Source organism: Brienomyrus brachyistius, chromosome 3, assembly GCF_023856365.1.
Source record: "Brienomyrus brachyistius isolate T26 chromosome 3, BBRACH_0.4, whole genome shotgun sequence".
Classification (NCBI taxonomy): domain Eukaryota; kingdom Metazoa; phylum Chordata; class Actinopteri; order Osteoglossiformes; family Mormyridae; genus Brienomyrus; species Brienomyrus brachyistius.
The window spans coordinates 2,898,547-2,922,226 of NC_064535.1; the positions used below are offsets into that span (position 1 = coordinate 2,898,547).

The following is a 23,680-nucleotide window of genomic DNA, read 5'->3' on the forward strand; positions in this document are numbered from 1 at the left end:
GTATATGAAAATCTGCACTTAACCTGAATTTACCAGCAAAGAGGCCTGTCAGAGAGCAGGGCAAAATGCGCTTATGGCGGGACCCAGCCTGCCGTGTGATTTACTGTGTAATTAGGACGGTGCTACTTGAATAATGAGGGCTGTATGTGACTCCCATCGCCAGCTTTAAATTAGCAATAGAGATGGGACTGTTATTTTAGGAAGGAGGCTAGATGTAGTCGAGAAATAAAGTGCTTCCGTGTCCTTAGCTGACTGAATGCCGGTGAGCGTGCTCAGAGCTAATCTCGGCATGTGGTCCCTGGTGGCATCACCGGACGGTCAAGGAGCGGCGTGCGCTGTCCGGCGGCATCACCGGGCGGCATCACCGGGCGGCCAAGGAACGGGGGCGCGCTGTCCGGCGGCATCACCGGGCGGCATCACCGGGCGGCATCACCGGGCGGCATCACCGGGCGGCATCACCGGGCGGCATCACCGGGCGGCCAAGGAACGGGCGCGCGCTGTCCACTGGCATTTTCTCATCCATCAGGCCTTCAGGACGTCTGGATGTTAATGAGCGACTGTGATCCTATCGGACTGGAGGCCTTTTTAAGATGCAGCAGATGTTAATGAATCGGTCCTGATAATTCATTTCCGGTTGTACCGTTTAAGCTGTGGGAATGGATAGGAATGAACAAGTCACATGATGTGTGATCCACGCTGAAGGCTCTGCAGTTGATTTCCTTCTTGAGGTTTTGTCCGGCTAAGCACTGCTCTGAATGCCCCCCCCCGGCTTTCTGCCCCCAGGTCTGCATTGAGACCTACATGTCCAGCTTTCACCAGCGCAGCATCAACACAGCTGTGCGTGCCACGCTCAGCCAGATGCTGGGCGATCTCACACTACAGCTACGCCATCGGCAGGAGAACACGGTCAGCGCCTTGGGGGAGGGACTGTGGGGGCTGGGGGGGCGCCCGCTGGGCTTAGGGCATCACTGATTATTAATACTGCTGGCTGCCCATCTCGTTTGACTGCTAGGAACATCCTGTTGAGCTCAATTTTTATTTGACAGTTAACACTATAACACAAGTATATAACAAATTGATAAGCTATATATTCAGTAAATATTGCACATTATCCAATTGCACATGTCATGTGACTATTTTGGTCCAATCGAAATCGCGGCATTGATCACACCTGCAATAAAAGCTAGGCTAACTCAAGAAGGATATTAACCCCCTTTATTGTTCCAAATTGTTGCCGATTAATAAAACTGAGAAATTTATTCCCCACTTTTCCTTGTTCACCTGCCCCCCCCCCCCAAAAAAAAACTGAACCTTGGATTTGGGGAATTGTTGCACTCAAATTGATTTCCAGTTGCACCCTATTAGATGAATAGCGACTGGAGGCTGCTTGATGAAAACATTCCCAAGGTGGACCAAACAGTCTTTATCGTTAACTTAGAGCCCACAACTCTGATCTGAACAAGCGATTCGATGGATGGATGGATGGATGGATGGATGGATGGATGGATGGGTGGATGGATGGATGGATGGATGGGTGGGTGGATGGATGGATGGATGGGTGGATGGATGGATGAATGGGTGGATGGATGGGTGGATGGATGGATGATGGATGGGTGGATGGATGGATGGGTGGATGGATGGATGGATGGGTGGGTGGATGGATGGGTGGGTGGATGGATGGGTGGATGGATGGATGGATGGGTGGGTGGATGGATGGATGGGTGGGTGGGTGGGTGGGTGGGTGGGTTATCATTTACGTTTTTCTGTGGGCTCTATATTCCAGTGGAGATGTGTGATTGTGTCGTCATTGTTTCTCTGCAGACAGCAGATGCAGACGAGTGGGTGTTGCCAACAATGCAGCGCAAAGGTACTTTGCATTGTCTGTTTATCGGAAAAGGCGGCAGCCGGGTCCCTGGTGGGTCAGAGTGGGGAAAGGAAGTGACAGTAATGGCTGTTTTATGGCCGGCGTGCTGCTGTGTTCCTGGAAGGAGAGTGATGTATGACCTCACTGGTTCTGTGCCGAGGCAAAGGCAAGATTCCCGGTGGGAAGCCGAGGGGGCCGGATTTCAGTAACCAACCTCCTTATAATTTCCCGCTTATTGTCTGAAGATGCCTCCCCGACGACCGAGAGTCTGTACGAGGATGTCGTCACCGTGCTGACTGTCTTCTGCAAAAAGCTGGAACGAGTCACAAGGTGGGTTGGGGGGGGGGGTCCTGTTCAATTCATTGGTTTGAATGTCGAAATGGGTGCCAGTTCTCTGCAGGTCAGTGCGTGGCACAGTTAAAGGATTTGATGTTCTCTCGTGTGACCGTGTTAGATTGTTCTTCCTGTTCTGGCTGGTGTAGATCCACTGATGTCCCCCCCCCCCCAAACCCCGCCCCTCACAGTGACAACCAGCTGCTGCAGCTGCTCTACCTGGAGTGCATCCTCTCCATGCTCAGCAGCTGCCCTGCCACCATGCATCTGCACCGTGGTTTCACAGACCTTATATGGTGGGTCACTGCTTCTGCCGGACTCACTGGCCACGCCTTCCTGGGTCACCTTGTCCGGGACGCGACCGGCCAGCCTGCTGTATTTTCAGCGATGGTTGTCATTCGCTGCGGCTTCTTTCCAGGAAACAACTGTGTCCGTCACTGGTGTCCATCATGGGGAACCCCATGAACGACAAGACGATCACGTCAGCCCACGGTGGAGTTCTCCAAGAGACAGACCCCCCCTCTGCGGGCGTGTCAGACCACGGCCGGGGCTCGGGCTGCTCCTCCAGTGCTCCTGCGCTCATCGGCCCCGTGGCCAGGACTGTCTGCTACGTGGCCGCTGAGCTGGTGCGCTTGGTGGGCTGTGTGGAGTCCATGAAGCCTGTTCTGCAGTCTCTGTACCACCGCATCCTCCTGTACCCACCCCCTCAGCACCGCGTGGAGGCCATCAAGATCATGAAAGAGGTACAACAGGCTTGCCCTGGGAGATCCTGCATGTTATCTTAGAAGAATAAAGCTGAAGGAGACATTTGCCCAACTGTCTGCCAAAGACCAAAGTGCTTTTCTCCTTGAAGTGCAGAACAAAGAAAGTTATCAGGGAATCGCTGTGTTTGGGCTCCTTCCATCTTTGTGTCTTCATCCCCCTGCAGATCCTCGGCAGCCCTCAGCGTCTGTTTGATCTGGCGGGACCTTGCATCACCGAGCCCGAGTCCAGAAAGAGGTCGTTTTCCAAAAGGAAGTCCCACCTGGATCTGCTCAAACTGTAAGCAGTCGTGTGTATGAGGAGGGGGGGGGTTGGCGATAACTTGGTGACTGATTGTTTTTCTGTGCGGCAGGGTGATGGACGGCATGACCGAGGCCTGCATGAAGGGTGGGATTGAGGCCTGCTTCGCCGCAGTGTCGTGTGTCGGCGCCCTGCTAGGGGCTCTGGATGGTCTGAGCCAGGGTCGGGGGCTGAAGCCAGAGCAGGTGCGGCTGCTGACGCGGCGGCTGGACGAGCTGCGGGACGGGACCGAGTCCTCCCGCGAGTCTATGGAGGTCAATGAGGCGGACTTCCGCTGGCAGCGACGCGTCCTGTCTTCTGAGAACGCGCCCTGGGAGCCCAGCGCCACTGAGCGTAGCCCCGACATCAGCATCAGTGTCACCACGGAGACGGGCCAGACCACTCTGGAGGGGGAGTTCGGCCGGACGACCCCGGAGGAATGCGGGGAGGAGCCCCGGCTGCAGTCTCCTTGCGTCCTGAACAGCGGTGGAGACGCGCCTCCGGGCGGCCGGGAGCCCCCGGCTTTGGCAGACGCCGGCAGCCAGCCTGACGTGGTGCAGAGAAGCCACACCCTGGTCTACCCAGACATCACCAACTTCTTATCTGTGGAGTCGCAGGCACGGTCGCATGGCTCACGCTACAGCGAGAGCAACTTCAGCGTAGACGAGCAGGACCTCTCGCGCACGGAGTTCGACTCCTGCGACCAGTACTCCATGGCTGCCGAGAAGGACTCCGGGCGGTCCGACGCCTCTGACATCGGCTCGGATAACTGCTCGCTGGCCGACGAGGAGCAGACTCCGCGTGACTGCCCAGGGCATCGCTCGCTGCGCACGGCTGCGCTCTCCCTCAAACTGCTCCGCAACCAGGAGGCTGACCAGCAGAGCGCGCGGCTCTTCGTCCAGTCTCTGGCCAGCTTGCTGCCGCGGCTGCTCGGCCTCCATAACGCCACAGACGTGGACGTCTCCCTCCAGAATTTCTCCTCCACTTTCTGCTCCAGCTTGCAGGCGGGTAAGACACAGCTGCACCAGTACGCGCAAAAACGCAGGCAAAACTCCGAGCTTTCAGCGGACACACTTGGAAGAGTCAGTGTTTTCGGTCAGTACTTTACAGAAAGTCTTGTTAGGTAGTTTAGTCCTCCTTCTCTCACCTTGGGTTTGCGTCACTGTTTTTATATGCAGCCACAGATTGTTGAAGCGATACTGTTTTCCGGCTCTCTCTCCCGGGAGTTTAGTCCTACTGTTAATCACCATAAGTGCAGAAAGATACTGTCACGCTGGAAGGTACGCCTCGGGCAGAGTGCAGCAGCACGTTGACTCAGATGGTGACAGATTATCTTGTTTTAATGGGATTTGTAATTTTGCAGACAGAGTGATGTTCCCTGGCTGACGGAGCCTCCCTCTGTCCACGCAGGTGGCATCCACTCGCCCGGGTTCGAGGGGAGCGAGAACCTGAGCTGCCAGGCCCTGATGAACGCCGACGGCCTCTACCTGGTGTCCTACTATGCTCTGCTGCTCAATCTGAAGCTCTGCTGCTGTGATTATTACCGCAGGAAGCCGGCGCCGGTGCTGGTTAGCCTGGTATGGCCACGGGCTCGAGCCCAGAGGCTGCACATGTCCAGAGAAACGGCCTGATTGTCGGTCAGTCGTCAGTAGACAGGAATTAGCCTTTCAGGGCCGTTTTAGTTTTACTGTAATGACTGGATGGTGTCACTCCTCAATAAAGCCTCCTTGTCTTGTCCTGGAGAGTAAAAGTCATACAAGCCAATGAATGGCTGCTCGTCTGCACTGGACAGTTTTGGTTCTGCAAAATTCTAATCGCTTTCAGTACTAATGTGTCTGATATCACCAAGCACATCCAACCATAATTTTGCCCCTAGTTTGTTAAGAGAAGCAGTGAAATTGCATTTATTGACCAAATGGGATCCTCCAGTTTATGATGCTCCTTCTGGGCATTTCCCTCCCTTTCTGTCTTCCCGCCCCCAACAGAAAGAGTTTGTGCGTCACATCCAGAGCAGCGGCGTCCTGGTGGTCCTGTCCCAGGCCTGGATCGAGGAGCTGTACCACCAGGTGCTGGAGAGGAACCTCCTGGGGGAAGCAGGCTACTGGGGCTCCGCCGAGGACCACTCCCTGCCCCTGATCACCATGCTGACAGGTTCGCGTCCCAGCACCCAGTACGCCAGGCCCTTTGACGCATCTCCTTAAAGGGCCAGTCCACCAAAACATTATTTGTTTTGAACATCAGCAAGGAAATCCCTGTCTGTTCGAAGGTCGTTACACACATCTCGAACGTCGAGCTTTAATTTAAGCACTGGATGTTATATTGCCACACAGTACAATGCATATTGGTTTTATTTATAACAGTGGAATCTAGCTGAGAGGTTTAAGCTCATTTGATAGGAATTTGCGCTCACCGAAATGCTTCATTAATGTCATCCAGCTACATAAGGTCTCTGTGCAGCAATGCAACTGTCCTAGATGTGGCTGTGCTACCCTTCATGCTGTATGTGATTTGGCGGTTCGGTACGCCCCCTGGTGGCTGGCAGTGGTCACTCACCCTGTCTTCACAGACATCGACGGACTGGGCAGCAGCGCCATTGGGGGTCAGCTGGTGCGCAGGGTCTCCATGCAGTCCCCCTTCAGCTGCGACACGGGCACCAATGACACCGTCATGGCAGGTATGCAGACTTGCAGCAGAGCGCCATCCTGATCTCTGTCGCCACCTTGAGGGCCCATGGGTGGCATCTCGCTCTGCCGTGTCGCCACAGGTATGGTGTTTGCACGCTACATCCTGACCGGTTGCTGGAAAAACCTGATCGACACGCTGTCCACGCCGCTCACCGGCCGTATGGCGGGCAGCTCCAAAGGCCTCGTGTTCATCTTGGGAGCTGAAGGGGTGAAGGAGCAGAACCAGAGGGAGCGGGATGCCATCTGCATGAGCCTGGACGGCCTCCGCAAGGCGGCCGGACTCAGCTGTGCCCTCGGTAACACGACGTGATCGCAAAGTGTGATCGGAATGTCTGACAGTACCGCCAATCACCAACAGATGGCGACACTAGATTTTCCATCATATATGCATGTCGATGGCCGAGTGGAGCTTCACACCGGTCTGCCCGCGTCAGATTCACAGCTTGTACCGCTGTTTGCCACCCCGATGCTGTACGACTTGGGGGGTTGGGATGCCCCCAGCTGGCAGCCAGCCTTTCGCGGGTCTTTCCATCCTGTTGATGGTGACATTTTGCTGCCGCAGTTCAGCCGACCGCTGACGTTTTCCCAGCAGTCTGCTGCAGCTCTCCGGTTACGCCAAGCATAGCTGATCCATGCACTTTTATTGGCCGATATCTTTATTTGGATGCCTTGCTCAGTTTTGTGGTCGATGTCCTTTACCGCTTTAGTGAACGTGATACACACGGCCATGGATGCCCGGTGATCTCTGATGTTATGCTTGTTACATTCTTCAGCTTGTCTCATGAGTGAAGAGCACCATGCAGGAGATGCAAGGAGTTCTAGCTGCTAAAGAAAACCTTTTCTCTCAGAATCCAAACTTCATGTCTCACGCGGGAGCTGAGAAACATGTATTTGAAGTCAGTATGGAAAATACGCTGATAGCAACAGATGGATGTTATATACTTACTACTTTGCTGTTGGTATGGTGGATACAGAGGAGCTTGAATTCTTAAAATAGTTATTTTTTGAAGCAATCTGTCGCATCACAGATTGTTGCATTTGAATTGCATCATCAACACATTTTTATGCACAAACAATATAGAGTCTGTGAAGAGGTTGGACTGAAACATAGCTAGCCTGCGATGAAGCCTGAGTTCATTTCACATCGTTACAGTTCTCTGACAGAGCTTAAAATCGCCCCCACCTTGGTTACACAGCCCAGTGACTGACAGTATATGGTGATCCTGCCCACTGCACTATTCAAAGACACTATTCATGCAGCACTTGTGATGTGGGCTGTAGTGCTGGAAGATTTTAACAGTCTGACGTGGTCGAGGCACGACGCATTCTCGCTGTTTGTTTCCTTGGCAACAGGTCTGGCTAAGATCCCTGGATGTGTAGCAGAGTGACGCGTCAGAGGCCGATGCTGCCTCGGTTCTCATAGAACCGAAAAGCGACTCTCCGACCTCCTGCTCTCACGTCTGTCCCCTCTTCAGGTGTGGCAGCCAACTGCGCCTCCGCTCTGGCCCAGATGGCCGCCGCCTCCTGTGTGCAGGAGGAGAAGGAAGAGAGGGAGATGGCAGAGTCTGGGGACACCATTGCACAAGGTACGCCGATGCCCTCCCATAGGTGGCGCTGTGGAGCTGTCAAGGATAACACGAATGGACTGGGATAGATGTAGATGATGTCACATGTCTGCGCCCAAATGGCTACAGTAGATAAGCCATGGATGTTTCTCAATATGCATACTTGACTGCACTTGACCACAATGAGAGCATGAGAACAGGTCATCTTCCATTGCTGAAGACCAGTTCCAATACTGAAGAACAGATGAAGAGGATGGTAAATATCCCCAGATGTCCTTCTTGTCCTGCCCCTAATATCAAGGATGCATCCTTGTCAAATGAGACTAATCCCATCATCCATTGCGCCCCAAGTTCATTCATTGAGGCAAGTTAGCAAGACCTCAAGTATGAGCTTTGCCTTCTTGGTATTGAGAAACGCCCTGCACTTGGGCTAAGACAGGCGTAGGATTTTGCAGTTGCTGCTGCGCCGTGTTCTCCCGGCTTACCTTCTTCTGCTGCGTCCCTCCTGCAGTAAAGCAGCGGGTGGAGCTGCGTCTGGAGCAGATGGGGCGCCCCCTAGGGGTGCGGCTGCACACGGCACACGTGCTCTGCATGGACGCCATCCTCAACGTGGGGCTGGAGATGGGCAGCCACAACCTGGACTGCTGGCCACACGTCTTCAGGTACGCGGCTCTCCTGCCGGCCACTTTCCAGCCGCGCTGGCGCCCCCTAGTGTGTCGGCACCCATTCGACGCACCTGGAACGACATTCACTCGGTGGAGCACATTTTTATTGCGATGAACAAAGAATTGTCTCCTTCCTGGGGGAGATCGAGTAGAAATCATATAAATATATATAGATCAAAGAACTGCATGCAGTGTATGAGAAAAACGCGCCTGGAAAAGAGGGTTTGCTTATTTAAAGAAATGACATATAGGTGCAGTGACTCATGCTTCTTCCTCGGTGAGCCCTCCGCTTCTGCTTACCCAGGGTGACCGAGTACGTCAGCTCTCTGGAGCACAGCCACTTCAGTGACGGAAGCAGCCAGCCCCCGCTGACCATCACGCAGGCCCAGCAGGCCGCTGACCCCAGCCTGGAGCTCAATGCCGAACACAGCCCCGACCGTGAGCTACCGCTGGGCCACCCGGTTATCCAGCCCCTCTCCATCCAGGAGCTGCTGAAGGATAGTGGGCGGGGCAAGGGCCTCGATCTGCGGGGGGGGAGCCTGCTGAGCGGGACGGGGGCCACCAAGGCCGTGTGCACTCTCTCCACCCAGGCCGACAGGTAGGGGGCGCTCCAGCGGCTTTGGCACTGTCGGGAGTCGAATTTAAAACGGCACTTTTTGAATCGGTAAAGCATCCTGTGAAGCTGATGCATGAATGTTCTGGCACCCAAATCACACCGATACGTGAATAACACATAAATATTCCACTCATGATAGAATCGCAGCTAGCCAAGATGGATGCGATATATAAAAAGTAATTATTCATTTCTGTGACAGGCTTGGTGGTACTTGAACTGCATCCATCGTCCCAGAAAATCTCATCCAGCATAGCTGTGGGTGTATCTGCTTGAAATCTAACTGGCATAATGAAAAATGAACAGTTGGTTTAATACACATTGTTACTAGTCACAGGTCAGTAGTTGAGAGGTGTAACTAGTTAAATGGCTAAATTGAATCACTTACGACTGAAACTGGAATTTATGAACGGCCATCAAGAGAAGTGAAATTGCCGAAAGCCAGTGAAGTGATACGGATGTTACAGATTCTGGGAATTTATAATCAGTATAACTGATTTACCAGTATCTCCAAATGTAAAATTAACTGAAAGATTATAAAACAATTACATTTACTGCAGGTTACATGTTTGGAGATTCTTCACTGCTCATTTTTGGTGGACACCATCTTGTCAAGACAAAAAGTGCTTTTTTTTCCAGTGAGAAGCTGCTTTTAAAAACATGTTAATTATCAAACATTTTTCAACAACAACAACAACAAATTTATTTTTATATAGCGCATTATCACAACATTACATCGTCTCAAAGTGCTTTACAGCATCCTCACCCAAAGCCCCCAGTGAGTAAGCCATAGGCGACAGTGGCAAGGAAAAACTCCCTAGAAGGAAGAAACCTGGGAGGGACCAGACTCAAAGGGGGAGCCCATCCTCCAGGGGCCGGCAGGGATATAGAATTTTCATCCTATAGCTAAACGACAGTGCAGGGATTGGGGGGCGTCGGCCTGAACAACCCCAAACCTTTTAACGCTTTTCATTGGCTCCTTGTCTTCCTAGGGACCTGACTTATCCACATTCTTGTTTTAATCACTATGACAACAAGTTAACAGCCCAGCAAAGGGGTCACTTGGAAGGAGCTAAATAAGGGGTATTATTTCTTAATTACAAAAAAATCTCCATCAAGCATTCTGGAGAGTTTAAACTCTGCAGATATCAGGAACTGTGCACCTGAAACGCACGGGCAGCGCGTAATCGACGCAACACTTTGATGGATGGATGTCGGAGTCGTGATCAGTGCGTCTGACCTGTGAGTGACTCCGCTTCTCCAGGCTCTTCGAGGACGCAGCTAGCAAGCTGAACCTGGTCGGCCTTGTGGGTTTTCTGCACCAGCTGCGCCGAGCCTCCCAGTCCCAGCTCTTCGACTCTGTCACCGAGACGGGGGACTATTCCTTGGCCATGCCAGGTAATTCGGGCTGGTTTTTTTACCAGGCCTCCACAGTAAACAGTGCGGTGACCTTTGCCACAGAAATTTTGTGCTTGTCTGTCCTAAGGAAGTTTATGCCAAAAAATGTGATGTATGTATGTAATAAAGTTTCTTGATATACTATATATATACACTTCTGTTCAAAAGTTTGGGATCGCTCTGAGAATTCCACATTTTCCATGAGAACATCAAATAAGTTGCAGATTTTGTGCTTCAGACTTTGCTTTGGTCAAAGAGTCTTCCATCTGTAGCTGTCACAGACCTTTGACGTTCTAGCTCTCAGTTTGCTGAGGTAATGTACAGAAATTTCTCCCTGAAGCTCCTCCCACATGTCAGACTGGCTTAATGGCCACTTCTTTGGCATCATATGGCCAAACTGCTCCCAGAGGAGCCACCAAATGGGATTAAAGGCTTGAAATCCGGTAACTGCTTTTCCAAACGTCCTCCAGTTCCTTTTAATCTTTTCCTCTCATTGGTCAGTCTCAGGTTTGGCTTTTTCTTTGAAACTCTGCCTGAAAGGTCACCATCCAGGCGTCGACTCCTCAGTGTTGGAGATGTTCAGCCGTTATTTAATAAGTCAGCCAGCTTAGGATCTGCAAGGACGACTGTTTCTCAAACTAGAGGCTTGGATGTTTTGATCCCGCTCCGGGACCTCCCACATCTCTTTCTGTCTGCCATTGAGTGACGCTCTCCGAGGTGCACAGCTCTCCGAGGTGCACAGCTCTCTGAATATCAGCTTTGCGAACATAATTGCAGAAGGGCTTTCCAGTGATGAATTATTCAGTGATTCCAAACTTTTGAACGGTAGTATTTGTGTATGTATGTATGTATAAATGTGTGTGTGTGTGTGTGTGTGTGTGTGTGTGTGTATAAAACAGCTTATACAAAACAACTAAAAAAAAAAACAAAAATCTTGCTCAGACAATCCTAGAAGTGTGTTTGTGATGTGTTGTTATAGCTTATAATGCATACAGAGTAATATAAGTGTAAGTTCTGATTAAGTTATGATTAAATAAACATTTGAAGGTGAAGCCAAGTCGACCCAGGATAAGTGCAGTGCCCTGCATCTCTTCCGGCTGGGGGAGGCCATGTTGCGTATCGTGAGGAACAAGACACGCCCCCTGCTGCACATGATGCGGGCCTGGAGCGTAGCAGCGCCCCACCTGGTGGAGGTATGCGGTAGCAGCTGGTCACGTGCCTGTAGTTAACACCCTTAAACTTCTACGCTTTTTGACTCCGGATTACTTCACTGCTGTACCCTCCCATCCCAAGGCTGCCTGCCACAAGGAGCGACACGTGTCCCAGAAAGCCGTGTCCTTCATCCACGACGTTCTGACGGAGGTGCTCACCAGCTGGGCGGAGCTGCCTCACTTCCACTTCAACGAGGCGCTGTTCCGGCCCTTCGAACACATCATGCAGCTGGAGCTGTGTGACGAGGACGTGCAGGACCAGGTGGGGCCTCTGCTCACGCTGTGAGTGGTTCAGGACAGAAAGCAGGACGCTGACCGGCCGCCTCGGCTGTCTTCCCTTTGCCCCCCACGCCTCCCCCACAGGTAATCACCTCCATAGGCGAGCTGGTAGAGATGTGCTCTCCTCAGATCCAGTCTGGCTGGAGACCCCTCTTCAGTGCCCTGAGGACTGTGCATGGCAGCAAGACCGACATGAAGGAGTACCTGATCGGGGAGTACTCCATGGGTAAGTGCTTCTTCCTCTTACTCAGTTACTTTACCTGAACTTGCATGTGTGTTATCAGGCTGGATTGGTTTGTACTTCGATACCTGTGCTCCATTCCTGCGAACTGTACATCTCGCCTTCCGTTTTACTTGCAGGGAAATCCCAAGCACCTGTGTTTGACGTCTTTGAGGCGTTTATCAACACGGACAACATTCAGGTGTTTGCTAATGCAGCCACTGACTACATCATGTGCCTTATGAAATTTGTAAAGGGTTTAGGTATGTCGGTTCTCTCTGTCTGTCTCTCTGTCTGTCTGTCTCTCTGTCTGTCTCTCTGTCTGTCTGTCTGTCTGTCTGTCTGTCTGTGTCTCTCTCTCTGTCTCTCTCTCTGTCTCTCTCTCTGTCTGTCTCTCTGTCTGTCTGTCTGTCTCTGTCTCTCTGTCTGTCTCTCTGTCTCTGTCCGTCTCTCTGTCCGTCTCTCTGTCCGTCTCTCTGTCCGTCTCTCTGTCCGTCTCTCTGTCTGTCTCTCTGTCTGTCTGTGTCCTAATGCACTGCATCTCTGCAATCTGACTTTTATTTTGATTCAATGTCTAAGATTGCTAGAGAACACAGCACAAAGATTACTGTCTCTCTCAGTGATGCCTGAAATGTTTAGCGGAGCCAGTCAACTGGTGTACTTGGGTAAAGCCCGGTTGTACTTGTCCCCAGGAGAAGTGGACTACAGAGAGATTGGGGACTGTGTCCACAACACTGAGTACAGCTCCACAGATCTGTGCCTTCCTGCTCTGGACTATCTGAGGAGGTGTTCACAGGTTTGGCAGTTTCACTCATTCGTATATTACCAAGGCTGACGAAGCTGTACTTCAGTGCCCATCAGTGAGTTTATAACTCTGGTGCCTGCAGCTGCTTGCCAAGATCTACAAGATGCCATCCAAGCCAGTGTTTTTGGGTGCTCGGCTAGCCAGTCTGCCCATGCGGGCGCAGGAGAGGTCGGTGAGCAGCGAGGACGGCATGGACTCCGTCCTGGCAGAGTGCGACGATGACACGGGTGAGCCACACCTGGGTAGCCGAGAAATGCAAGCATCTAAAAAAGTGGGCGGTGCTTCAAAAAGACAATAGGTTTTTTCATAAATATGATGGGCGATTCCGTTGATTGAGGCTGTCTGTGATCTCACCCAGGCCTGATCCAGGTGTGGATTCTCCTCCTGGAGCAGCTGACGGCGGCCGTGTCCAACTGTCCTCGGCAACACCAGCCACCCACCCTGGAGCTGCTGTTCGAGCTCCTCAGGGAGATCACCAAGGTCCCAGGTGGGGCAACCCGCATGGGTTTGGGCACAAGGGAAAATATCTGCTTTGGTATGATGTTCTTTTCTTCACGTTTAAGTTAGCAACTTTCAGGTGAGAGTGAGCCTGGAGTTTATCTTGGGCAGAGTAGGGCACAGGGCTGGCGTACACCCTGGACGGGATGCCGTCCATCACAGAGCAAACACACACACACAATCAGATACTGGGCAATCAGAGATGCTAGTCAGCATTACTGCATGTCTTTGGGCCCCGGGAGGAAACCCACAGCTCCGCAGTTTAAGAACATTCCGGAAAGAGGGAGACGAAAGAGAAAGCACTGCGTAAAAGGTCACAGTCCACCCTGTGGATTCCGCTCCACATTGAGAGACGCTGACGATGCCCTGGTTGTTCGTCTAGGGCCAGGCTTCGCCATATTCTCCGTGATCCAGCTACTCCTCCCTGTGATGTCTGTGTGGCTGCAGCGTAGCCTTGGTGACCACTCCTACTGGGACATCGCCGCGGCCCATTTCAAGCACGCCATCGGCCTGTTGTGTGAACTCGTCGTGGAGCACATCCACAGCTTCATCCACTCGGGTATCGGCCGGAAACAGTCAACCTCATCCCAGTCCTGGGGGGGCCCACAGACGGTGCACAGTTTCGCTCCATCCCAGCTCCCGGTAGGAGCGAAAACATGCACTATCTGTGGGTCCCCGAGGACCGGATTGGGAAACACTGGTCTAGCTCCTTAACCACTTCTCCAGTCTTCATAATTGTTGGTACTGCACTGTAATGCTAGGCTCTCCGCAGGTCTTTGTGAAGGTCTTTGAAGGTCTTCGTGAAGAGCTGACCCCTCTGTTGGCTCTGTTTCAGATATTGGATATGAGAGCCTGATCAACCTGATGCTGAAGGACCTGTTCAATCTGCTGGTGGCCTGTGTAGCGGAGCCAGCGGAGACCATCTCCAGAGTGGGCTGCTCTTGCATCAGGTCAGGAGTGTAGCTGGGTCGCCTGCCGATACCTCGGCAGCCCTCTCTCAGCGAAGCGGACCTTCCGTAAAAAGAAGTCGGCATAAACCGTGGTTGCTGCGCACTGAGCATATTTTAGTAGAATATATTTCGCTTCTTGCACGGCAAAGACAGAAAAACAGCACACACTTCTCTTTCTTCGGGGGTTTGCTTTGTAAGTTTTGCCGAAAGTGTGGTCGAAATTTACCGGAGATGTCTAAGGGGGTGGCTTGGGGTGGGGTGCCTTGCCGAATGAGGTTGGTCATGAACCAGAAATGCTCTGCTTGGTGCCTGACAGTGTCCCGCATGACAGGTATGTTCTGGTGACGGCTGGCCCGGTCTTCACGGACGAGATGTGGAGGCTCGCGTGCTGCGCCCTGCAGGACGCCTTTTCTGCCACCCTGGAACCCGTCAAGGTAGCGGAGAGCCGGGCGCAGCGGCCCGATACTGAAATAATGAATGGGGTGCCTGGTGCAAGGCTGCAACCGCATGTGTGCAGCCACAGTCTGTCGCCTCTATGGTCAGCCCAAAAACAGGAACGGGGGGAGGGTTTGGATCCAGGTGGGGGCTCGTCTCAGCACAGTCAGCCTAGGCTGATGACCGTGAAATAATTCGGAACGCGACAGATCCGGATGCTTTTCTGTTATTGACAGTTTCATGATCTGCAACAAAACATATGTTTGTGGATTAGTTCAGATGTCACTAACATGACATTCAGATTCAGCACAGCAGCATTTTGCATATTTGAAGACTCACAGCAGTAAACCTGCTCAGCGTTGCATAAACCGGAATTAATCTTCTTAAAGGATTAGTGTGCTGCTCTTTTTTTAGCATCGGCTAAAAAACCGTCTCTGGAAATATGACTAAAGGACGGAGTCACTGAATCAGATACTTAGCTAAACACAATAGCAGGTATATTCTTAATGCTGGAACCTTACTGTTTGATCCACATTTTGACTAAACTATTTCCTACAACGTATGTCTTTTTTATGCCACTACGTAAATATGAAAAGCTTTTCTGTGTGTTCATGCACATTGGTCGTGCGTCATTATTTAGGTCATGCGATCAGGTCTAGTGCTGGAAGACTCCCGGAAATTACAAGCCAGTTTCATCATTCATCTGTCCCCAGTATCTTCTAAAGCAGCAGAATCCGTAACATCCCTAGCAACACTCAAGGGCGTGAGACACACATGAGGTCATCTCTGTTTTCGAATACACAAATACAGTTATTCATCTAAAGCACGTTTGATGAATTTATGGGATCCAACTGGGAATGATCACGGTTTTGTTGTAAGTATCCATCTGTTGTGGGTATTGAGGTTATAACATAAAAGCATCATTGACAATTCTGGGGAGAGCAGAGGCGATGTCAGCAGCGCTAAGGCAGTCCGTGACGACTCTTTCCCGGCTTCTTGTCTTCCCCCCGCTGGTAGAACCTGCTGGCCTGTTTCCACAGTGGCTCCGACAGCTTCACGGGTGACGCCTGTGAGGTTAAGGTGGCCGCTCCCTCCCACTCGCCGTCCGCGGAGGCGGAGTACTGGAGGATCCGTGCCATGGCTCAGCAGGTGAGACCTGAACACGCGTCTTCCCCGCCTTCCTCAGTGTAGAGTCTCGCTCCCCAGTACACACTTCGGCTCCTCTTGCGCGTAGAATCGCGTTCGCTCCTTTCGTTGGCTAGGAGATGTCATATTTCATCATCAGAGCATTGATAGCTCCTCAGAAATATTCCTGGGCCACCTGCAAGGTCTGAAGGCCTCCTGACAAACTTCATGAAGAACACCTCACCCACCGTTCTCCTAACCAGCTTTGATGGTCTATGACACATGCTATACACCTCTGACTGTCACATACTGGTGATAATCGCAATACTGCACCACCATTTTCTCCATTCATGTATTCGTTCTTACATTCAGTATTAGTGTAGATAGTTCCTTATGCCTGTGAAAATCACAAAATCTATGCCACCCATTACAACACGACAGAAACAGCCCGCTGACTGTAATGTTACACCCACAGGTTAATGTTAGTCATCGCACTGGAAAGTTAATTGCCCGGCCCTGAGTATCTCCTGTCATATTCAGGGTGATCTGCAGTCGAAAACTGGAAACCAGAACCACCACTGGGACAACCATGAGTTTTTAGACACACAGTCAAGAAGAACCTTGAGGGACAAGGGTGGCATCGGACAATTTGTCCCGTGACAAACATTTTCAGTGTTGCGTAAAAAACGTAAATCTTTGTTCCCCCTTTCAGGTGTTCATGCTGGATACCCAGTGCTCTCCCAAGACCCCTAACAACAAGGAAGGCTTTGAGCACGCTCAGTCGTGTGTGCTAATCATCGAGCTGCCCCCTGACCAGCAGTCCAATGGACATACTGCAAAGAGGTAGGACTGTCCTGTATGGTGTGTGTGTCAGTGTCTCTCTTAAAGCAGTCCTGCTGCCGTAGCCTATACCTTCTGCTACAAAGATGCAAGGGTTACTATATTGTAATCATGTTCATCTTAGTTGACCTACAGTACAAGATTCCTTCTGCTTTAAATGTTACGCAATTCAGTACATTCAGTACTCTAATTTTAAAATGGCAGCATGTAATGCGTACATGTCACACTCCTGACCCTTGTTACTTGCCACGGACTCTTACATTTGGCTTATTGCTTTTCTGTGTTGTTGATTCTTCCTTTCTAACATGCTTGACTTGCAACAGGAAAGTGGGGTAAGATGCTCGACCACCTCCATATGAATCACGTGTTAGTGCTGCAGTTCTGTGGCGAGAATGTAGGAATTTTATCCTCATTCGGGGTGCAGAACAATGTTCGCACTGCGGATTCACTGGACCGAAGAGAACATTTGTTTCAGTTTAAGCACTGATCTCTAGCTCGTATTTGCATACAAAGTGCTGAGGGGCTCCAGGGTAAAGCCTGGCACCCTCTAGGGAATTATCCCTAATATAAGATGACTCCCCCCCCCCCCCCCACACACACACACACACAGAATACAAAATCATATCTTCAGAAAAAATATATTTTCTTTCACAAGAACATATATAAAATTAAGTATGTCACTGTCCAAAGGTAACCACAGGCAGTCGCATACAGAGTCGACAGATAATCAGTATTACAAACTCCACAACCCTAGAGGGCATTTTTTAATGCAGCAGTCCCACATTAAGGAGGCAAAAAAGCGCTTTGTGGCGAATGGTCGAGGCATTTTAATAAAGATGATGACAGCTCTTATTATAATGAAATCCGCTCTTTATTAGCAGCCCCTATCAGTTTAATACTGGCACAAACTAGGGCACCAACATTTTACATGGCACTCACAGTTACATGCTAACAAAACACATTCTACACTTTAGCCAGGAAGCGGATAATTAACTCCTCTGCTGGTCTTTAATGACATTTAAATTCTAGCCCTTTGAAAATAAGACGACCCCAGTTTTTTTAATGTATTTTTGGAGGGGGGAGAAGTCTTTTATATTTGCGCCAATATGTACAGGAATATGACAGACATCTTGTGACTCCACGTTCGGCATGTGCGTGTTGAATTGTCAGGGGCTTAGCGAACAGTTTGGTAATGTACCATGTGCCTGGTAATGTACCATGTGCCTGGTAATGTACCATGTGCCTGGTAATGTACCATGTGCCTGGTAATGTACCATGTGCAGTTGCACTCCGAGTATTTTCAGTAACGATTCACTGTAATTAAATGTAAATCTGACAAGCCCCCCCCCCCCTCTTACGATCACAGGATACCTTTCAGGACCATTGTGGTGAGCCTCCTGTCACACCAGGTGCTGCTCCAGAATCTCTATGATATCCTGCTGGAGGAGTTTGTGAAGAACTCTGGCCAGACGGAGGTGCCGGAGAAGGCCACGCCCGTGTCAGAACCCAAACCGACGGGCTTCCTGCGCTACATTTCCATGCAGAACCTGGCTATCATTTTCGACCTGCTTCTGGACTCCTACCGCACCGCCCGTGATTTTGACACTCGGCCCGGATTGAAGTACCTCCTGATGAAGGTGTCTGGAGTGGGTAGCGCTGCCAATCTGTACCGCCAGTCAGCCATGAGCTTCAACATCTACTTCCAGGCCCTTTTGTGTGCCACGCTGACCACCCAAGAGAACATCACAGCTGAGCAGGTCAAGAAGATCCTGTATGAGGATGAGGAGGGAAGCTCGGACTCCTCCCAGCAATGCTCGTCTGAAGATGAGGACATCTTTGAGGAGACGGCACAGGTGAGCCCCCCACGGGGCAAGGAGAAACGCCAGTGGAGGGCCAAGATCCCCTCCCTCAGCATCCAGCCAGCCAGCAGCGTGGATTGGGTTTGGCTGGTCAAGCGGCTGCACAAACTCTGCATGGACCTGTGCAACAACTACATTCAGATGCACCTGGACCTGGAGAGTACCATGGAGGAGCCCCCCATCCTTCGGGGAGATCCCCTCTTTTTCCTCCCAGTCTTTCCCTCAGAAACCTCCACACCTTCTCCTGGAGGATTGTCGGTACGGGGCACGCCATCTGAGGATGGCTTCCGCTGCCACCCAGCCGAGACGCCATCAGAGGATGCCCACAGCCCGGGGGTGGGCACCAGCGTCCCGCTGAGGGGCGAGAGGCGGGACATGCCCCGGAAGAAAGAGTGGTGGGAGAGTGCAGGGAACAAGCTGTACACTATCGCCACCGATAAGACGATCACAAAGCTGATGGTCGAGTACAAGAGGAGGAAGCAGCAGCACAACCTCACCACCTTCGTGAAGGAGGCCAAGCCCGGCGAGAAGAGGGTGGATTCTGTGACGCTCAGGGGGCCCGACTCGCCCATTCCGCGGAGGCCCCAGCAGCTGCTGGACCAAGGAACTATGCGCCATTCCTTCAGCGCCGGCCCTGAGGTTCTCCGTCAGGAGAAAAGGTCCCGATCTGGGTCTACTGCCAGCTCACAGAACGTTTCGCTTAGGGACTCTGAGGCACAGATTCAGGTTTGTCTCACTCATTTTAAAAATCCGCATCATTTTCCTTAAATGTAATTGCCACAGTACAGACTTACTGCATAAACTGACTAGGAATCCTGCGTAGATTGGTAATGCATTCTATTTCAGTTACCATGATGGGAATAATAGAATATTTTGTGAAGAAGGTGTCGATTTCTGCATTAAGTGAAATTTGTCCAGCTCACTGATCTGCTTGTGCCTGTTCTGCCTCCCTGTTGTCATTCAGGCCTGGACCAACATGGTCCTGATTATCCTCAACCAGATCCAGCTTCTCCCAGATCCCACCTTCGTCGCCCTGCAGCCGGCAGTGTTTCCCTGCATCAGTCAGCTGACGTGTCACGTGACGGACGTCCGTGTGCGGCAGGCGGTGAGGGAGTGGCTGGGGCGTGTCGGCAGAGTGTATGACGTCATTGTTTAGGGGGCTGTGACCTCACAGGTGAGGCTGAGGAGAGATTGGAACCCAGGCTGGTATGACTGCCTTCATCTGTTTGCTTTACCACTAATACATAGTTTAAGAAAGTTCCAGGCAATTTCTGGAAGATCATGTTATTATTTTACTACTTATATAAAACATCCATGGATTGAAGTCTGATGTATTTGTAGTTGTATCTAATCCTGAATGTGATCTATTTAAGATTTATGCATTTATGTTTATTCAACCTATATGGAATATATATTTTTGAATTTATGCTCCATGTCAAATGTAATATTTTCTGCCAATATGAAAACCACGCACTAAGCAGATACACAAACTAAAGAAACGACAGCGATCGACTGTTGGAACAGGGGAAACAACGTCATTTTAAAATCAGCACACAATGATTTGCATACAGTATGGCTCAAAGCTCAATCTAACCACCAAGTTACCCGGCAGCTTGGAAAAAGCCGCTTCTGACGGAATCTTGCTCTGCTGGTCACATGTTCACACCGTTATGGTGAGAAACAGGCCGGAAACTGATGAGGTGAAAGAAACGAGAGCCTTTTAACGGCTTAGATTGTTTTTTTTTTGCCTTAATGCCAATTAACTTGTCTAGCGTCAAAAGACAGGCATCATTACCGTCTGATCTGGTGCAGTGAAGCTTATGAGAGAAAAATCCCAGTTTGGGCTGGGCAGGGTGTCGAGTGATTTTCCTCAGTTTGAGCGCTGCATGGTCCGCGTTCCCTCTCCGTGATGGACGGCGGGATCACGCCAGTCCTTGGTGACGTGAGCGACTTTGAAATCCCACCTCATTCTGGTGCCATTATGTAAAAACATCCACCAGGATTCATTTCCTGTGACCCCCCCCCCCCCCCCCCCCCACGGTCCCAGAAAGAGACTCACCTTAAATCACCCAGATGAGAGCAGGTGAAAATAACCCCAAAAACAGGGTGTCGCATTAAACATTATTAAAATTAAAGTAGACCAAGGACACCATTTATGCAATTACTTTTTCAATGAGGCATTTATGGAGAATATTTGGAGAAATCAAGCTTCAAACTAATATGAGAAACTCCGTTTCTAAATATTGTTTTACTTTTACAGGTTGCCTGTACTCTGTGGTGAATTCACATCTCATTGATTTTACTCAGTGGGATATAATATGTATTGGAAATCTTCAGTTTATGAGAGCTTTTAAAAACATGTAAATGGTTAGGAATCTGCCGGTATTTGAGGTTGAACACGGTCTCCATTTTGTCTTTTGATGAATCATGTACTGACGGTGAGTTCTTATTCCGGAAATTTCCATTGATTTACTTAGCAGTCGGCTTTTGTCCAAAATGACATGTATGATACTGAATTCTGAAGCTGAAGCTGTCCATTAACGGATGTGGAAAAATGTTACAAATTTACTATGAAATCCAACTAAACGGACAAAGAGTAAATGTACTTTCCACATAGTGCATCTTCCTTACAGATCATACAATCACAAATGAGTTTGAGAGTTTGAGTCATCAGAAATGATAAGGCAGAGATATTAGGCTATGCACATTAATCCTGACACCAAACCAGTTTGGGGAAAGAAACCTTTTTGTGTACAAGATGAATGTAAAGTTCTACAGAAAACATCTGATTATGGTGGCGGGTTCATGATTATTGCTGGTGTCTGTCCTGTAACTGTTGTTTTTTTCATATTTTTTTTGTCTGCCTTTCTTGTCTGCTAAAAAAAGGTATAAAGACCAGATTATATATTACAGTATTGTTTATGTATTTAAATCTGTACATGTGTTTCTGAAAATGCGCAAACAATTGGCCACATTTTGACAGGCTGTTATGGACACTTTCTTGGCCAGTATCATTCAGTGGGAACGACACTGTGAACCAGTTTATTTAGGAGCTGCACTGGGATTTCTTGATCCAGTGTGACTGACCCATCTTTGGACGGCGGCACTGAACAATTTTATTCAATTTAAAAAAATAATAAAAAATCATCATTACATACAGTAATCCACTATTTATGATTATTTTCACTCAACAAGGAACACAGAGTGTAGCTTGAGTGTAACACTGGACTCACAATATCCAGGCTTAAATCAGTGGATTATACTCTCGTCCAATCAGAAAAAAACACTCGTCACAAAAACTGGTTTCACAGTAATAGTACCCACTATTCCATTTTCCACCATGGAATCTATTTAATTTTTTAATTTAATTTATCTTGAAAACAAGCTGTATGTGGTCTCAGTCACTAGTTCTGACAGCGGGAGCAGCCACATGGTTATGGGTTTGTAAACAAGCAAACTGTTACCCAGCACATGCCTGCCAGCCTGGTTTTAAATGGGTGATTCATGGAGGAGGTAGGAAGTGGGCACCTGTGCCCCAAAAAACTGCTTGGCACCAACTACTTCAGATTTATATCCCTCATTTCTTAGCTCCTTTAGCTCTACTGTAAAAAGACCATTACAGACCAATGCAATGTAAACTAGTACACCTGCTGTGTAAATCACAGGGTGCATTCTGCATGCCGAAAACAGTTATTAATCAGATAATAACTTGCCTGTGATTTACAAGATTCTTTCTGAAAGACTACTTTCATTATAAAAATATATATATATATATATTTTTGGTAGGAATCCAGGAATGCAGAATATTCACAAATCTGCCGGAAAGAGCTTTAATAATGCAGATCAAAAGTGGAAGCAGTAAAAGCTAAACTCAGTCTTAGAGGTCATTCCGCGCACATTTTACAACACGGTTAAGAGCTTTGATACAGGTATTTTGACAACTGTATAATACAGAAAGGAGGCTATTGTTACAATGTCCTACTTTTCACCTTGTTTTAATGTCACCAAAGCATGTCCAGTGAACTCATACCCACATGTCTCCTCTCGGATGGGATGTGAAGCGAGTCACACCCTTACTTACAGTCACGATGAGGTGTGAAATTGTATGGAACCCAGTACTATATGGAGTGGTTTTAAACAAAACTCTCGCCTTTGTCAAATTCTTGGGACTGTACCATTCTTAATGTTCTCTTTTGACTGAAATGAAGGACACTGTTCTCTTACAGGTGTAATTCGTCTCAAGATATGTAATGAACAAAAACTGACACATTAAAAAAAGCTGTATATTCTGATGTTTCCCAGTTTGAAAGTTATGTTGAATGTGTTGTTGAATAAACCAGCAAACGTTTATGTGTACTTGGCTGGCCTATTTATCAGTGGAAGCTAATGCCATCTTTTAGTCCAGCCCCTACTCTTTCTTCAGCTGCCACACTTTTCCTGCTTCCATAAGGACAGAAAACTCAGGCGACTGGCTGACTCCCACCTGTACTTTGTGCCCTGTACCCAGCCGTCGTATCTAAGCTGTACTCCGCTTTAAGGTCACCTGCAATCTAATTAAACTGAAAATACATGGATTCATTGATGCTCGGTTAAATGATTTAATCAATTTTCTGTTGTTAAAACTCCTAATGAAATGTGTGACCTAAAAAAAACATTTAGCCATGCATGCTACATTCATACATATCATTAAGGAACATTTGTAATTAAGAATTTTTAATCAGAAAAAGATTGAAATGTGATACTTAAAGGATATTTGTGTCCTTTCAAGCATGAGAGCTTGCTAATCCTGCAGGTCCTTCGCAAGATCAAATGAAGAGCAATTGGATTAAATGGAAACACACTGTAATGGAAATGTGGGTCGGTCACACAGCATGGTCACGTCACTCACATTGCGTGTCACCAAAACTGAGAATGTAATAAGAGTCCCCCAAAATTGATTTCCACTGGCGATGAACTAGCACTGCTCATCTAGGTTCTAAAAACCTTGTTTTTCTTACCACACATAAGGAATGTTGAGGATATTGTACATTCGGTTAGCTTTCTGGGCTGTGAACACTTGTTGTCAAAAGTATCAAGCTTCCTTGTAATTCATACTACTCTGCCGTTCTTCCATCAAGACCCTTTTACTCCCATATTTTTAATCTTTTAGAAATGACTGAGAATCGGGGAAGCTGTTATCTGGAATTGACTCTTGGAATCGACTACATTGAATCCCAACTCGACATCGGAGTCGACTCCAATATTTTTCGAATCGAATAATTAGATTTTATTTTCCCTTTTTAGTGACCAGCTCAG

At 49.2% G+C, this 23,680-nt stretch overlaps 1 protein-coding gene across 3 annotated transcripts in view; it reads left to right on the forward strand.

Moving 5' to 3' along the window:
* arfgef3 (ARFGEF family member 3) overlaps positions 1–22,741 on the forward strand; it is a 30,775-nt gene extending 8,034 nt beyond the window's left edge. The window contains exons 6-35 of one of the 3 annotated variants that reach the window (XM_049006969.1): positions 784–906; positions 1,822–1,867; positions 2,110–2,194; positions 2,389–2,493; positions 2,616–2,940; positions 3,126–3,238; positions 3,312–4,246; positions 4,649–4,815; positions 5,224–5,389; positions 5,805–5,912; positions 6,003–6,218; positions 7,398–7,508; positions 7,999–8,149; positions 8,457–8,750; positions 10,030–10,163; positions 11,211–11,356; positions 11,457–11,636; positions 11,738–11,879; positions 12,014–12,136; positions 12,566–12,669; positions 12,761–12,905; positions 13,037–13,165; positions 13,559–13,735; positions 14,012–14,126; positions 14,458–14,560; positions 15,579–15,710; positions 16,399–16,529; positions 16,850–16,858; positions 17,893–19,111; positions 19,350–22,741. In XM_049006969.1, coding sequence (XP_048862926.1) covers positions 784–906; positions 1,822–1,867; positions 2,110–2,194; positions 2,389–2,493; positions 2,616–2,940; positions 3,126–3,238; positions 3,312–4,246; positions 4,649–4,815; positions 5,224–5,389; positions 5,805–5,912; positions 6,003–6,218; positions 7,398–7,508; positions 7,999–8,149; positions 8,457–8,750; positions 10,030–10,163; positions 11,211–11,356; positions 11,457–11,636; positions 11,738–11,879; positions 12,014–12,136; positions 12,566–12,669; positions 12,761–12,905; positions 13,037–13,165; positions 13,559–13,735; positions 14,012–14,126; positions 14,458–14,560; positions 15,579–15,710; positions 16,399–16,529; positions 16,850–16,858; positions 17,893–19,111; positions 19,350–19,541 — 6,126 coding nt within the window. In that variant the 3' untranslated portion in view covers positions 19,542–22,741. The remainder of the gene's footprint in view (positions 1–783; positions 907–1,821; positions 1,868–2,109; positions 2,195–2,388; positions 2,494–2,615; positions 2,941–3,125; positions 3,239–3,311; positions 4,247–4,648; positions 4,816–5,223; positions 5,390–5,804; positions 5,913–6,002; positions 6,219–7,397; positions 7,509–7,998; positions 8,150–8,456; positions 8,751–10,029; positions 10,164–11,210; positions 11,357–11,456; positions 11,637–11,737; positions 11,880–12,013; positions 12,137–12,565; positions 12,670–12,760; positions 12,906–13,036; positions 13,166–13,558; positions 13,736–14,011; positions 14,127–14,457; positions 14,561–15,578; positions 15,711–16,398; positions 16,530–16,849; positions 16,859–17,892; positions 19,112–19,349) is intronic. The other 2 variants (XM_049006970.1, XM_049006971.1) reach the window with 2 other exon arrangements.
* Positions 22,742–23,680: the final 939 nt, after the last annotated feature.